Source organism: Loxodonta africana, chromosome 23 (assembly GCF_030014295.1).
Source record: "Loxodonta africana isolate mLoxAfr1 chromosome 23, mLoxAfr1.hap2, whole genome shotgun sequence".
Classification (NCBI taxonomy): domain Eukaryota; kingdom Metazoa; phylum Chordata; class Mammalia; order Proboscidea; family Elephantidae; genus Loxodonta; species Loxodonta africana.
The window spans coordinates 15027406-15044827 of record NC_087364.1 but is presented as its reverse complement, the minus strand read 5'-3'; the positions used below and the strand labels follow the sequence as shown (position 1 = coordinate 15044827).

The 17422-nt window shown below is 38.1% G+C and overlaps 1 protein-coding gene across 4 annotated transcripts in view; it reads left to right on the top strand.

Annotated features, from left to right (window-relative positions):
* Nucleotides 1-17422, top strand: part of PCCA (propionyl-CoA carboxylase subunit alpha) — a 535620-nt gene that overhangs the window by 59350 nt on the left and 458848 nt on the right. The window contains exons 1-2 of one of the 4 annotated variants that reach the window (XM_064275261.1): nucleotides 12372-12569; nucleotides 13078-13145. The exons of 2 other annotated variants lie outside the window; for them this stretch is intronic. In XM_064275261.1, coding sequence (XP_064131331.1) covers nucleotides 13125-13145 — 21 coding nt within the window. In that variant the 5' untranslated portion in view covers nucleotides 12372-12569; nucleotides 13078-13124. Of the gene's footprint in view, nucleotides 1-12371; nucleotides 13146-17422 lie in introns of those variants that run through there. One more of the 4 variants, XM_064275259.1, reaches the window with a different exon arrangement.

Genomic DNA, 17422 nt, shown 5'->3' with positions numbered 1-17422 from the left:
AATGCTGCAGTGAACATGGGTGTGCATATGTCTATTCTCATGATGACTCTTATTTCTCTAGCATATATTCCTAGCAGTGGGATTGCTAGAGCATATGGTATTTCTATTTCTAGCTTTCTAAGGAAGTGCCATATTGTTTTCCAAAATGGTTTTATCATTTTGCATTTCTAGTAGTAGTGCATAAATAAGTGTCCGATCTCCCCACAGTCTCTCCAATATTTGTTATTTCCTGTTTTTTTGATTCCTGTCAGTAATGCCAGGGGTGAGATGGTATCTCATTGTGGTTTTGATTTACATTACTCTAATGGCTTTTTTAATGGCTAGCAGTCACGAGCGTTTCCTCATGTGTCTGTTGGCCGCTTGAATGTCTTCTTTGGTGAAGTGCCTATTTCTTTTTTTTTTCCTTTGCCCATTTCTTATTGGATTATTTGTCTTTTTCTTGTAGATTTTAGAGATTAGATCTTTGTCTGATTTGTAATAGCCAAAATTTTTTTCCCAGTCTGTAGGTTCTCTTTTGGTGCAGTCTTTTTTTTGGTGAGCATAAGTGTTTAATTTTTAGAAGATCCTGGTTATCTAGCTTATCTTCTGGAGTTTATGTGTTGTTGGTTGTGGTTTGTATCTTGTTAATGCCCTGTATTAAGGCCTCTAGCTTTGATCCTATTTTTTTCTTCTATGAACTTCATACTGTTTGGCTTTATATTTAGGCCTTTGATCCATTTTGATTAAGTTTTTGTATATGGTGTGAGGTATGGGTCCTGTTTTCATTTTTTTGGAGGTGGGCATAACAGTTTCGCTAACACCCTTTATTAAAAAGACTGTCTTTTCCCCATTTGTTGGACTTTGGGCCCTTGTCGAAGATTAGGTGACTGTAGGTGGATGTGTTTACATCTGGGTTCTCGGTTCTGTTCCATTGATCACTGTATCTGTCATTGTACCAGTACCAGGCTGTTTTGACTACCATAGTTGCATGGTAGGTTCTGAGGTCAGGTAGTGTGAGTCCTCCTACTTTATTCTTCTTCTTCAATAGTTCTTTACTTATCTGTGACTTCTTCCCTTTCCACATGAAGTTAATGATAATTTTTTTCCATCTCTGTAAGGAATGTTGTTGGTATTTGGATTGGGATTGCATTATATTTGTAAATTGTTTTGGGTAGAATTTTCATTTCCACAATTTTGAGTCTCCCTATCCATGAGCATGATATGTTTTTCCATTTATGTAGATCTCTTTTGGTTTCTTGCAGTAGTGTTTTGTAGTTTTCTTTGTATAGGTCTTTTACATCCCAAGTTAGATTTATTCCTAAGTATTTTTTTTTTTAGGGGCTATTATAAATGGTGTTGTTTTCCTGATTTCCTTTTCATCATTCTCTTTGTTGGTGTATAGGAATCCAACTGATTTTTGTATGTTTGTCTTATATCCTGCAACTCTGGTGAAGCTTTCTATTAGTTGCAGTAGTTTTCTTATGGAGTCTTTTGAGTTTTCTATGTATAGTATCATATCATCCGCAAATAGGGACAGTTTAACTTCTTCATTACCAATTTGGATGCCCTTTATTTCTTTTTCTTGCTTTATTGCTCTAGTGCTTCCAGCACAATGTTAAATAGGAGTGGTGATAAAGGGCATCCTTGTCTTGTTCCTGTTCTCAAGGGGAATGTTTTCAGCCTCTCTTCACTAAGAATGATGTTGGCCATTGGTTTTGCATAGATGTCTTTATTATGTTGAGAAATTGCCCTTCTTTACCTATTTTATTGAGAATGGGTTTTGGTCTTTGTTGAATGCCTTTTCTGTGTCTATTGAGATAATCACGTGATTCCTTTATTTCCCTTTAATATGTGGTGGATTATGTTGATTTTCTAAGGTTGAACGATCCTTGCATACCTAGTATGAATCCTACTCGGTTGTGGTGTGTTATTTTTTTGATATGATGGTGAATTCTCTTGGCTAGAATTTTGTTGAGAATTTTTGCATCTATATTCTTGAGAGATATTGATATGTAACTTTCTTTTTTTGTGGTGTCTTTGCCTGGTTTGGAAACCCTGGTGGCGTAGTGGTTAAGTGCTATGGCTGCTAACCAAAGGCTCGGCAGTTTGAATCCGCCAGGCGCTCCTTGGAAACTCTATGGGGCAGTTCTACTCTCTCCTGTAGGGTTGCTATGAGTCGGAATTGACTTGATGGCACTGGGTTTGGTTTTGGTTTGGTTTTGCCTGGTTTTGGTATCCGGGTCATGCTGGCTTCATAGAATGAACTTGGAAGTATCGCTTCCTTTTCTGCATTCTGAAATAGTTTGAGTAGTACTGGCTTAAGCTCTTCTCTGAATGTTTGGTAGAATTCTCCAGCAAAACCATCTGAGCCAGGGCTTTTTTTTGTTGGGAGTTTTTTAAATTACTTTTTCGATCTCTTGTTATGGAGCTGTTCAGATTTTCAACATCATTTTTGTGGTGGTTTGGGTAGGTAGTGTGTTTCTAGAAATTTGTCCATTTCCTCTAGGTTTTCAAATTTGTTGGAGTATAGTTTTTCATAATACTGTGTTATGATCCTTTTTATTTCAGCTAGGTCCGTTGTAATATCCCCCATGTCACTTCTTAATTGGGCTATTAGCATCCTCTCCTGTTTTTCTTTTGTCAGTTTGGCCAGTGGTTTGTTGATTTTGTTGATCCTTTCAAAGAACCAACTTTTGGTTTTGTTAACTCTCTCTATTGTTTTTCTATTCTCTGTTCCATTTATTTCTGCTCTGATCTTTATTATTTCTTTTCTTATGGTGGCTGTGAGCTTCTTTTTTAAATAATTTTTATTGTGCTTTAAGTGAAAGTTTACAAATCAAGTCAGTCTGTCACATATAAGCTTATATACACCTTACTACATACTCCCATTTACTCTCCCCCTAATGAGTCAGCCTGCTCCCTTCTTCCAGTCTCCTTTCGTGACTGTTTTGCCAATTTCTGACCCTCTCTACCCTCCCATCTCCCCTCCAGACAGGAGATGTCAGTGCAGTCTCCAGTGTCCACCTGATACAAGTAGCTCACTGTTCATCAGCCTCTCTCTCCAGCCCATTATTCAGTCTCTTCCATGTCTGATGAGTAGTCCTCGGGAATGGTTCCTGTCCTGGGCCAACAGAAGGTTTGGGGACCATGACCTCTGGGATTCTTCTAGTCTCAGTCAGACCATTAAGTCTGGTCTTTTTATGAGAATTTGGGGTCTGCATCCCACTGTTCTCCTGCTCCCTCAGGGGTTCTCTGTTGTGTTCCTTGTCAGGGCAGTCATCTGTTGTGGCCAGGCACCATCTAGTTCTTCTGGTCTCAGGATGATGTAAGTCTCTAGTTCATGTGGTCCTTTCTGACTCGGGCTCATAGTTATCGTGTGACCTTGGTGTTCTTCTTTCTCCTTTGATCCAGGTGGGTTGAGACCAATTGATGCATCTTAGATGGCCGCTTGTTAGCATTTAAGACCCCAGACGCCACAGTTCAAAGTGGGATGCAGAATGTTTTCATAATAGGGTTTATTATGCCAATTGACTTAGAAGTCCCCTTAAGCCATAGTCCCCAAACCCCCGCCCTTGCTCCGCTGACCTTTGAAGCATTCAGTTTATCACGGAAACTTCTTTGCTTTTGGTCCAGTCCAGTTGAGCTGACTTTCCGTGTATTGAGTATTGTCCTTCCCTTTACCTAAAGTAGTTCTTATCTACTAACTCATCAGTAAAAAACCCCTCCCACCCTCCCTCCCTCCCCCCTCTCGTAACCACAAAAGAATGTGTTCTTCTCAGTTTATACTATTTCTCAAGATCTTATACAGTATTTGTCCTTCTGCATCTGACTAATTTCACTGAGCATAATGCCTTCCAGGTTCCTCCATGTTATGAAATGTTTCACAGATTCGTCACTGTTCTTTATCGCTGCGTAGTATTCCATTGTGTGAATGTACCGTAATTTATTTAACCATTCACCTATTGATGGACACCTTGGTTGCTTCCAGCTTTTTGCTATCGTAAACAGTGCTGCAATAAACATGGGTGTGCATATATCTGTTCGTGTAAAGGCTCATATTTCTCTAGGGTATATTCCGAGGAGTGGGATTTCTGGGTTGTATGGTAGTTCTATTTCTAACTTTTTAAGAAAACGCCAGATAGATTTCCAAAGTGGTTATACCATTTTATATTCCCATCAGCAGTGTATAAGAGTTCCAGTCTCTCCGCAGCCTCTCCAACATTTATTATTTTGTGTTTTTTGGATTAATGCCAGCCTTGTTGGAGTCAGATGGAATCTCATTGTAGTTTTAATTTGCATTTCTCTAATGGCTAATGATCGAGAGCATTTTCTCCTGTATCTGTTAGCCGCCTGAATATCTTCTTTAGTGAAGTGCGTGTTCCTATCCTTTGCTGTGGGCTTCTTTTGCTGGTCTTTTTCAGTTTATTCAAGTTGTATAGCTAAGGTTTTGATTTTGTTTTTTTCTTTTTTGATGTGTGCATCTGTCTCTATAAATTGACCTCTGAGGATTGCCTTTGCTGTGTCCCAAAGGTTTTGGTATGATGTATTTTTACTCTCCTTTGATTCTAGGAATTTTTTGATTCCGTCTCTGATTTCTCGTGTTACGCAGTAGTTTTCAAGCAGGGTGTTACTCAGTTTCCATGTAATTGATTTTTTTTGCTTGGTCTTCCTGTTATTAATTTCTACTTTGATGGTGTTGTGGTCAGAGAAGATACTTTGTTTTATTTCAGTGTTTTGGATTTTGTTGGGGTTTGCTCTCTGGCCTAAGATGTGGTCTGTTCTGGAGAATGTTCTATATGCTTTGGAAAAGAATGTGTACTTTTATAGACTGGGAAAAAGTTTTTGACTATGACAGTTGTGATCAGCATCTGATCTCTAAAATCTACCTGGGGAGGCCGTGTGCTGGTGGCCTTCTAGCTGAACAGTGTGACATGGGCCATTGAGAAGGGGCGGGGGTGATGCATGGGGCTAGGTGGACAGGAGAAAGGAAAGGCAGAGAGAGAGAAGACGCAAAACTAAAGCAAAAACAAAGTATGATGATGGTGAGGGAGCCAGCTGGTGGGGCTGCGTAGACTTGGGGAGGCCATGTTCTGGTGGCTCTCTAGCTGAGCAGTGCAATATGGCCTATCGAGAAGGGGTGGGGTTGGCACACAGAGATAGGTGGGTGGGAGAAAGGAAAGCAAGGAAGGGAGAGAGAGAGAGAAGAAACAGAAAAACTCAAAAGAAACAAACAAAAAAACAATAATAATAGCAACAATAAATATGGGGCTTGGGGAACTGGTCATTGGGATGGTGCGTACCCAGGGCAGCAGTGAGCTGATGACTCTCTGGCTGAGTGACCATGTCAGTTGGAAAGCGGCAGAGGCAGCATACAGGGCAGAAAGGTGAGGGATGGGAAAGTGTGTATCCCTGGTTATCAAGTGCTCTGTCTCCTGTTGGGAGCTCCGAGAAATTGACTTCCTGTACTCCCTGTTTGGGGCCCTTAGTAGCTGTGGTCCAAGATGGTGAATCTGTGTCATGTTAGCTGGAAGGGGACCTCCAGTCTATAGCTCTCCTTGTTCTCCATTCAATGTCAGTTTCTTCTTCCGTTTGGTGCCTGGTCGAGTTCTTTATCGCTTCATTTGATACTTAACCAAAACCAAAAAAAAAAAAACAAAAAACAAAAAACCAAACCTGTTACTGTCAAGTCAATTCCGACTCGTAGTGACCCTATAGAAGAGAGTAGGACTGCCCCATATGGTTTCCAAGGAGTACCTGGTGCATTCGAACTGCTGACCTTTTGTTTAGCAGCCATAGCTCTTAACCATTATACCACCAGGTTTTCCATTTGGTGCTCAGGGTTGCAGAAATAACATCTGTATTTGTTTTACTTACTTTTTTGGTTTTTTGCTGCAGAGGGATGGCATGGTGCATCTGTCTATAGTGCCATGTTCTGATGCTGCGTTCTTCTTCATATAGTCAGTCCAGCTTCTCGGATTAGTTCCTCAGTATACAGATTGAATAAGCACGATGAAAGGATACAACCCTAATGCTTGCTTTTCCTGACTTTAAACCATGCAGTATTCACTTGTTTGGTTCTTGATCACATGCTGCCTCATCTTGAAATGGTTGAACATTGACCAGTTCTTTTTGGTACAGTGACTCTGTGTATTAGAGGTATATAACCCTTGAATCCACATCGGCTACAACTGAACCTGTTCCCGTTGAGTCAACCCTATAGGACAGAGTAGAAACTGCCCCATAGGGTTTCCAGGGAGCGCTTGGTGGATTCGAACTGCTGACCTTTTGGTTAGCAGTCAGGCTGCCTTATTTTCACTTTATAATGTATTTTAATATGTCGTATGTAGTTTATGCTACTTACCCTTCAGAATCCCTCAGAATTTTTTAGGCTGTTATCTCATGCTTACTCATTTGTCAGTCTCCCCTAAAATATTATGTTGTTAGATATATTAGGATTTAATAGAGAAGTTTACATAAGAATTTATAATACTGAGTTTTTCTATACAAAAACAGGGAACCCTCATGTAAATCCTACAAAGTTTGTTAAATTAATTTCATAAAATATTTTATCTTATCCATTACTTCTACAAAGTTATATATTTTGAAGTCCTGTGTTCTAACTTGTTGATACATATATATATAAACTGTAAACTTATATAATTTATATTCTTAACCAACAACCATACTGAATTTTTTTACTGTTTCTATTCAATTGATTGTATAACTGAAAACTCAGTACGATCTTATTTTTACCTTTCCCATGCGCCATTTTATAAGTCTTGCCTAATTGCCTTAGCTACCATTTCCAGAATGTTATCAAATAATAGTACCAATAGTAAACTATCAGTCTCCATCCTGACTTTTTAAAGAATGCTTCTGTTATGAGGTATTAGCATTTTTATTATAGAAAGGTTGCATTCATCTAATCCTGTCGTACTAAAAGCTTTTCATGAAGTCGGAGCCCCTGGTTGGTGCAGACAGTTCAGCGCTAGGCTGCTCACTGAAAGGTTGGGGTTTCCCATCTGCCCCGAGGTGCCTGAGCAGAAAGCCCTGGTGATCTGTGTCGGGAGATCCCAGCCGTTGGGAACCCTGGGCCACAGCCGTGGGGTCGCCGTGAGGCAGCGCTGACTCAGGTGGGACTGGTTTGGCTGGTGTTCCGTGCAGACACCTGAAGATCATTTGGAAGAAATTCAGATGACATTTAGTCCTTTATCGAGATGGTCATGTAGTTTTCCTCCACTGATCTATGAATATATTTAATTAAATGATTACGGTTTCTAATACTGCACCATAATGAAACACCGAGAATACAATCTGCATGGTTACAGTAGTTTCTTTAAATAAACTGTTTTATTCTGTTTCCTAATACCTGATCTAGTAACAGCCACTTTAATTTTATTATCTGCTTACTATCTTTGATCAGATTTTTATATCTGTGTTGTTACTTTGGATTCATAGAAACAGCGCCTATTTTTCTCTACGTTTTAGGACAGTTTAAATAGTATCAGAATTACCCATTTCTTGAAAGTTCTTATTCCTGTGAGGTTATCTAGGCCTAGACACTCCCTCTATTCCTTCCATACAAACTTGGAGTCCCTCAGTGAGTCATTTACTTTATTCAGGCTCTCTAACCGATAATGTTACAGGCCTATACATAATTATGTTTTAATTGAGAAAAACAAAATACGTACTTCATAGGGGAAAGTTTTTTGATTGTGCAAAACAAAATACTTCATAGGAGAAAAGGAAACCACAGATGCTTTCAAAACCTATTAAAATCCCGCTGTAAATAATGCATAGAACTGGACAGAGAGTGAACAAGGAAGTAGAAGTCTTGAACAACACTGTTAACCAACTACTCCTAAAAGACAACTGTAGAAAACTTCACCCATCAAAAGCAAAATACACATTCTTCTTAAGTGCACGTGGAGTATTCTCCAGGATAAACCATATGTTAGGCTATAAAACAAACCTGAATAAATTTAAAAGGAGAGGAGTAACACAAAGTATATTCACCAGTCACAATGGAATTAAATTAAAAATCAATAACAAAAAATCTTGGAAATTCACAAATAAGTGAAAATTACAGTACCTAAGTAAACAGTGGAGCAAAGGGAAATTAGAAATACTGACCCAAATGTAAATGAAAATATAACATATCAACACATATAGGATAAAGCTAAAGCCATATTTAGAGGGAATGTTACAGCTTTAAATAACTATATTAAAAAAGAAGGAAAATCTCAAATCCACAATCTAGCCTTATTCCTAAAAATGAGAAAAAGAAAAGCAAACCAGACCCAAAACAAGCAAAAGGAGAAAAATAATAAAAAATACAGCAGAAACAAATGAAATAAAAAAAAAAAAAAGAGCAAAAATCAGTGTAGCCAAATGTTGGTTATTTGAATAGAGCAGTGAAATTGACAGATCTTTTTGCTAGACCAACGAAGAAAAAAACAGAGACTCAAATGTTCAGAATCAGGAATGAAATAGGGGACATTACTATCAATCTTACAGAAATAAAAATGATTAAAAAAGAATGCTGTGAACAACTGTATGGCAGGAAATTAGATAACATATGAAATGGACAAATTCTTAGAAACTCACAACCTACCAAAACTGACTTAAGAAAGATGGAAACTTGGAATGGACTAATAATGAGTAAAGAGACTTAATTAGTAATCAAAACCTACCCACAGAGAAAAGCCCAGACCGAGAAGGCTTCACTGGTGAATTTCAACAAGTATTTAAAGAATAAATACTAATCCTTTGTAAACTCTTCAAAAATATAGAAGAGGTGGGGGAACACTTACCAACATGTAATGTAAAGCCCATATTACTCTGTTATAAAACCAAAGATATGTCAAGAAAAGAAAACTACAGACCAATACCTCCTATGAACAGAGGTGCAAAAATCTACAAGAAAATCCTACCAAACTGAATCCAGCAACATATAAAAAGGATTATTCACCATGACCAAGTAGTATTTATCCCAGGAATGCCCGACTAGTTTAACGTCCAAAAATCAATTCAAGTAGTATACCACATCAGTAGAATCAAGGACAAAAACTACATGGTCATTTCAGTAGATAAAAATAGCATTTAAAAGTCCAATATCTTTGTGATAAAAACACTCAATAAACTAGAAATAGGAGGAAACATCCTCAACCTGCTAATGGGTATCATCAAAAATCTCAGAGCCTACAACAAACTTGATGGTGAAATACTGAATGCTTTTCCCCTAAAATAAGGTGGAAGCTAAGGATTCACTGTATTGCCGCTTCTGTTCAACACTGTGCTGGAGGTTAGAGCCAGAGAAATTAGGCAAAAAAAAAAAAAAAAAAAAAAGCAAAAACACTCATATTGGAAAGAAGTAAAACTATATCTACTTATACATGACAAGGTGGTATAGTTACATAAATTATCTGACAAGTGAACTTTAAGCCAGATTGTATTACTGGAGATAAACAGGGATGCTAGTCATGATAAAAGTGTTAAATGGAATAAATACATAACAAACCTAAGGATGTGGATCTAGAGTATATAAGGAACTCTCACAGTTCAACAATAAAAACAAAAACATATCCACACAAAAAGTGGAAACAACCCAGAGGTACATCATGAATGGAGAAGCAAAATGTGGTATAAACCTACAATGGAATATTATTTGGCAATAAAAAAAATAAGAGTGCTGATACATGGTAGATTTTTACGAGCTTCTACAGTCTGAAATTGATCGAACATGCAGTTAAGATACATTGATAATTATTGGTGATTGGAACGCGGAAATCGGAAACAAGAAGGATCAGTAGTTGGAAAATATGGCCTTGGAGATAGAAACAACAAACACTTGGTGGAATTTTGCAAGACTGATGACTTCTTCATATCACTTGCAAATTTTGCCGAAGATCATTCAAAAGCGCCTGCAGCAGTATATCAACAGGGAACTCCTAGAAACTCCTAGAGGCAGTTGTTTGGACAGAACAAGGGGATACTGAGTGGTTTAAAGTCAGGAAGGGTGTGTATCAGGGTTGTATCCTTTCATCATACCTATTCAGTCTGTTTGCTGAGCACATAATCCGAGAAGCTGGACTATATGAAGAAGAATGGGGCATCAGGATTGGAGGAAGACTCATTTACAACCTGCGTTCCACAGATGACACAACCTTGCTTGCTGAACGTGAAAAGGACCTGAAGCACTTACTAATGAAGATCAAAGACCACAGCTTTCAGTATGGATTACACTTCAACGTAAAGAAAACAAAAATCCTCCCGACTGGACGAATAAGCAACATCATGATAAAGGGAGAAAAGATTGAAGTTGTCAAGGATTTCCTTTTACTTGGATCCACAATCAACACCTATGGAAGCAGCAGTCAGGACATCAAAAGATGTATTGCATTGGGTAAATCTGCTGCAAAGGACTTCTTTAAAGTGTTGAAGAGCAAAGCTGTCACCTTGAAGACTAAGGTGCGCCTGACCCAAGCCATGGTATTCTCAATCACATCATATGCATGTGAAAGCTGGATAGTGAATAAGGAAGACCAAAGAAGAATTGACGCCTTTGAATTGTGGTGTTGCCGAAGAATATTGAATATACCACAGACTGCCAAAAGAACGAAAAAATTTGTCTTGGAAGAAGTACAACCAGAACGCTCCTTAGAAGCAAGGATGGCGATACTGCGTCTTACATACTTCGGACATGTCAGGAGGGATCAGTCCCTGGAGAAGGAGATCATGCTTGGTAAAGTACAGGGTCAGCAGAGAAGAGGAAGACCCTCAGCGAGGTGGATTGACACAGTGGCCGCAACAATGGGCTCAAGCATAACAAGGATTGTAAGGATGGCGCAGGACCAGGCAGTGTTTAATTCTGTCGTGCATAGGGTCACTATGAGCCAGAACCGACTTGATGGCCTAACGATAACAACAACGACTTCTTCATTGCAGATACTTTTTTCAACAACATAAACAATACTTGTGTACCTCGTCAGATGGAATACACAGGAATCAAATTCACTACATCTGTAGAAGGAGACAATGGAGAATCTCAGTATCATCAGTCAGAACAAGGTCAGGGCTGACTTGGGAACAGTCAACTGCTCAAATGCAAGTTCAAGTTGTAGCTGAAGAAAATTAGAGCAAGTCCACAAGAGCCAAAATAAGACCTTGAGTATATCCCACCTGAATTTAGACACCATCTCAAGAATAGATTTGACGTACTGAACACCAATGACTGAGGACCAACAAGTTGTGGAATGATATGAAGGATATGATACATGAAGAAAGCAAAAGGTTTTTTTTAAAAAACAGGAAACAAAGAAAAAACCAAAGTAGATATCAGAAGAGACTCTGAAACTTGCTCTTGAACGTCCAGTAGTTAAACCAAATGGAGGAAATGGTGAATAAAAGAACTTAACAGAAGATAAGAAAGGGAGGCCTGAGAAGAGAAAGTTAAATATAATGGTATGTTCAAAGACCTGGAGTTAGAAAACCAAAGGGGAGGAACATGTTCAACATTGCTCAAGCTGAAAGAACTGAAGAAAAAATTCAAGCCTTGAGTTGCAATATTGAAGAATTTTATGGAGAAAATATTGAACAATGCAGGAAAACATCAAAACAAGATGGAAGGAATACAGAGTCATTATACCAAAAAGAATTGGCCAACGTTCAACCATTTCAGGAGGCAGTGTATGATTAGGAACTGATGGTACTGAAGGAAGAAGTCCAAGCTGCACCGAAGGCATAGGCGAAAAACAAGGCTCCAGGAATTGGCGGAATACCAGTTGAGATGTTTCAATAAACAGATGCAGCGCTGAAAGTGCTCACTTGTCTGTGCCAAGAAATTTGGAAGATGGCTTCGTGGCCAGCAGACTGAAAAGATCCTTATTTGTGCCCATTTCAAAAAAGGTGATCCAACAGAACGCGCGAATTATTGAATATCATTACACGTGAGTAAAATTTTGTGGAAGGTCGTTCAAAAATGGTTGTAGCAGTACATTAATAGGAAACTGCCAGAAATTCAAGCTGGATTCAGATGAGGATGTGGAATGAGGGATATCATTGCTGATGGCAGATGGATCTTGACTGAAAGCAGAGAATACCAGAAAGACCCTTACCTGTGTTTTATTGACTACGCAAAGGCTTTGACTGTATGGATCATAACAAATTATGGATACACTTCGAAGAATGGAAATTCCAGAACACTTAATTGTGCTCATGCAGAACCTGTGTATAGACCAATAGGCAGTTGTTTGACCAGAACAAGGGGATACTGCATAGTTTATAATCAGGAAGGGTATGTGTCAGGGACTAAGGTGTGCCTGACCTAAGCGATGGTGTTTTGAATCTTCTCAGGTGCATGCGAAAGCTGGGCAGTGAATAAGGAAGACCGAAGAAGAATTGATACCTTTGAATTATGGGGTCGGTGAAGAATATTGATTATACTGTGGTTTGCCAGAACAATCAACAGATCTATCCTGGAAGAGTTACAGCCAGAATGCTCCTTAGAAGGGAGGATGGCGAGACTTGTTCTACATACTTTGGACATGTTATCAGGAGGGACCAGTCCCTGGATAAGGACATCATGCTTGGTAAATTAAAGGGTTATCGAAAAAGAGGAAGACCCTCAAGGATATGAATTGACACAGTGGCTACAACAGTGGGCTCAAACATTGCAATGATTGTGAGGATGGGGCAGGACCGGGCAGTGTTCCGTTCTTTTGTCCATAGAGTTGCTGTTGGAATCAACTCAAGGGCACCTAACAACAGCACAACGACATGGCTCTAATCTGCTGTGATTTTTGGTAGCCTCAAGAAAGTTAAGAAATATAAAGAATAAATGTTTAATGGCTCTAGCAGTTAGGAGTTTCTGACTGGGAAGGTGGGTCTCACTTCATTATTTGGCTAATAGTGGAAGCAAATAATTAGAGAATTATTGGACTTATATTCCTCAAAGTGCACATTGGATTACCTCTAGTTTAAAAAGTACAATTAATTGTTTTCAGGTAAAAAGACTAGTATGCTTCCCCAGAAAAATAGCAAAAAAAATTGTTGCATTTTTATCAAATCTCTAAAGTTATGGTTTTTATTTTTAATCAGAATTTCGTTGAGTTGAATGGAAAGAGTCTTCATTTTATACTAGGAAAATGCTTTTGTACTTCAACCATGTAAGTGTATTTTCTGTCTATTCTCCTAAATGGAATTTATCAGCATTTTGTTGCTTTGTCTTTGTGCAGTCATGTTGGGTATAGATGAGGAATAGTTGTTATTTGCCACATTGAAACACAAACCTTAAAATCAGTGAAGTATTCACTGTAATTCATATTTACCTAGGCAGCCTACTATTTAAAATATGATTCCTGGTGACCGTTGTAGTCTTAGCCTTAAAAAAAACAAAAACAAGAAGAAACAAAACCATTACAGTCGAGTAGATTCCAACTCATGGTGACCCTCTAGGACACAGTAGAACTGCCCCACAGGGTTTCCAAGTTGGTAATCTTTATGGAAGCAGACTGCTACATCTTTCCCTCATGGAGCGGCTGATGGTTTTGAACTGTTGACCTTTTGGCTAGCAGCTGAGCACTTAACCACTGCATCACCAGGGCTCCTTGCTTCGCCTTAGAATTCAGTATTGAGATGGAGTGGGTTTTCCTGTGAGTATTCTTGATGATTGACAGGAAGGTGAGGGAGTCATCACCATGCCTACCCGTGATTATATATATATTTCCCTCCTGTCCTGGGAGATCCTACTTCGTGATGTCTACGTAATTAGTTGGTTCCAGTTGAACAAACTGGAGTGTAATGATCAGGTAAATGGAGATAGAATACGTTAATGTAGGCTAAGGTGGAAAAGACCTGAGGGAAAAAGTCATCAAAATTTTGTGGCATCGTTGGAACATCTTCAGGTTTACCCTAGGTGTCCATAGGAATTACACTAATTTAAGGTCAAAACCTCATGCATTTACTTCTTCTACTTTATATGATTTACTTTCAGCCTTTTTAATTTTTGAAAATAGTTCAAGTTCTTAATTTGAAGAAAAGAATCACAAAATCTGTGAATGGACTTGCTGTTAATGCTGTCATTGATCCTCGAGTTGTTTCTAGGGTCAGGCTCGTAAGCTCTTTTTTGGGTGATAGCTGAAAAATTTTATTCTCTGTGTGTGTGTGTGTGTGTAGTTCAATGGTTTATTTAAATAACACTTTCTTAAATTATCTTTCTTAGTAGTGGATATTTTAAGAGGATGGCAGACATAGTCCATGTTTCCCAGTTGGTCCTTAAATAGGTCAGAAGAATTTCAAGTCATTGAGATTGCAATAAAAATTCTTAATTCACTCATTCTCTCCTTCTCACGCACACACATTGTCATTATTTAATATTAATATTCATGTTTAATATTAATTTTCCTTATCAACAACTTTAAGTCCCATGGAGAAGCCTCTGAATAGTGTTCGTAATAATGCATTTAATGGGAAAGGAAGAACTGGCTTTATTAATACGGATTTTGAGTTCTGGTAATTAAAAGGTTTTCAAAGGCATGCTTGCTTTAAAACTTGGTATTGTTCACTTTACTCTTAAAAGTTAGCCTTTAGCAACCCTTTTAGGTTAAGAATACAATGTATCTACCTATGCAAGTTTGAAACACTGGACTTTCAGTGAAGAGCTACTTCATCACGAGAAGAAAGCGTTTAAGGTGTATAGACATTTCCTTTTCGTTTCATTTTTGCTTTTATTGTCTTTGGAAAAACTTATTTTATGGGAACATTATGCTGTATCAATTTTAAATGTTTTGATTGTCTTTGGCTTGCTGAAATTACTTTCCCTACATTTTTGGCTAAAATGGGAATAGGATAGGGTTCCTGGTAGGTATTTGTTCACGTTAATATGGCTCATCAGAGACATTATATTTAATTGGTGACCCTGCAGAACAGTGGTGGGAGGCTGAAGAGAATTATTTAGCTTTAGTAATGGCTCGTCTGGGAGTTGTGCGCTAATCAAGGAGCCTGAGTGCTAAGAGTGGGAATGATGGGAATTATGACGATGATGACATGTAAGCACGTCTGTGTGAGAACCGGACAGGCAATGAGTTAATCAAGAAGTGTATTAAATGGCTCCCATGCTGCTTCATTATTATCTGCTATCGTGCCTGTCAGGTTGCGTATTTAAAAAATACAGTTATTTTTGAATTCAGTGTGTATCTGAACTGAATTCAGCCACCATTTTTTTGGCTTCCAATAAAGTAACCTCAAATTACATTATAATACAGATTGCCAACTGTGCTGACAGTGCGATTTGTGTTTTAAAGTACAGTATCTCTTTTCTTTTTAACACTTTAATGTAAACCTTTAATTTCAGATTCATTTGAAAAATTATTTGCTTTGCCTTTTTGTACATTTGTTGTAAATACTCTGGCTTATTTTTACGGTGTAAAGGATTTGGTTTTGAAAGTTAGATTTATGCATCTTTATTTTTTAAGATGAAAAAATAATTCTAATATTCCAGAGAGACATAAATATTTGACTGCATGAAGCTATGACAAATCAAAGCGTTAATCTTTTCCCCCATCAAAATGCTTCAGAATCAGGGTAGAGTGGCGTGTTGGTGGAAATCTCCTTTCCTTTAGTGGGTGGTCTCTGTGCCAGGTAGACCCATTGTGTGCCCAGCATGGTTAGAACCACCTGTCATGCAGCTATCCATTAGAAATGCGAGACATGTACGTATTTGGGGGAACTGGAACTAATATGTTGCCTTTTAGAAAATAAATTGAAATTGCAGGGTAAATCCATGAGCAAACTGGGTTATATCTGTAGGCAAATTTATAGAGTTACTATACGGATGAGCAAATACAGTTTATTTTTTATTATAAGTACTGCCAAATTTAATAAAACTTTCTACCAAATGTGACGTTCATGTATTATCTTAATTAAAGGAATATTCTGGGCAATACTCGAAAGTGTTAACCTGTGGCTCGTTGTTGCTGAAATTCATTATCTGTGGAGTCAGGATTAGTGGTTGCAGCATCAGAAGTAAAACTGCAACCAAGACCCTTCTTTGGGTGCTGTGAGCTTAGCAGGTTAAATTGTCAAAAAACCAAAAAACAAACAAAAAAACTGTCAAATCTTCTTAAAAGACACATAATTTAAGCCTCATGGGATTAAAGGTATACCAGTCATTCCAGTCAGGAAAGGCTGTGCCTTTATTCAGCAGTCAGGGGAAAATAAAATTTGGACAGGAAAAGCAGGATTTATAGTAGTATCTTCATGTACGAATTATTTTATTCATATATGTTTTTGTACCTTGCTATTAAACTTTAATAAAAACATTCTAAGTTCTTTTAAAAATCTATGGAAAGGAAAAAATTCTCAGCAAAAGGAAAATTCTCAGCAATTATGTATTTAAAATATTCTTTTTATTTTGTCCATTCCTGCCTTTAACTCCTCTTTTCTATTTATGAATCTCATTTTCTCTGCTGAGTTTTACATGAATTCCATCTTGCTATCTTTCAAATCCCTAACAGACTCCGTCTGTCCAGCCTAGGGATTACCTGGTCAATTGCATTTCAAAAAATTCCAGTGACTATCCCCCCTCCCAAGATTTTTTAATTGACTCTTTCATATCCATGTGTTCTTATTTCTGTCTCTTTTTATGTCATCATTGGTTTTTTTTTGAAATGGAAAATAAGCTTTGATTTGTATCTTTATATACACAACATAGCTGTGGGAAAGTCTTTTGATAAAAATATAACTTTATCTGGAGTTAATTCATGCTTTCAGTTACCAAATTTTTGACTGTCTTAGCATTAGATTTCTTAACGCGTTTTGAAATTTTGGTCTGTAGGTTCATTTTTTAGTGAAAGTTTATAATTTTTGTTTTCTTTTTCTTCCTTTTCTTCCCTCCCTCTTTCACCTTCCCTCCTCCTCCTTCCTGCCCTTTCCTCTCTTTTCCTGGTATCTTTTTTTTTTTTTTTACCTCATCCCTGCTCCTCACACCGCTTCCCTTTCCAAAAAATCCGACTTCTCCCTGATCAGGAGTTTTGTAGTTGCCTTCACCTGGGATTTTATATTCTCAATCCATATCCATTTTTCATGATGATAGTTTGAACACATGACAGAGCTTGGCATAGAGCTGGTTCGGATTTTGACCCTGTGACACGGATTGTGTTTTCTACCTCCCTAGTCTCACAGCTCTTCAGGAGCTAGTGGCTCCTTTCAGGGATGGGGTGGCTGCACCTTAGGCTGGCCCCTGCAGAACTTCAGTGTCTGCATTTTGGATTTGACAGCTCCTGCTTTGGGATCTGGGGCCCTATAATTCTAGTTCATTGTTTTTTGCAGTTTTTTCCTGTTTTGAGTTCACAAAATGTTTACCATGTATTTCCACTGGCCTTTCTTCTTGGTTTTCTTTTCTGGGTTTTATTTGTCATTGCTGTACCTTTAGAATAGAAAGTGC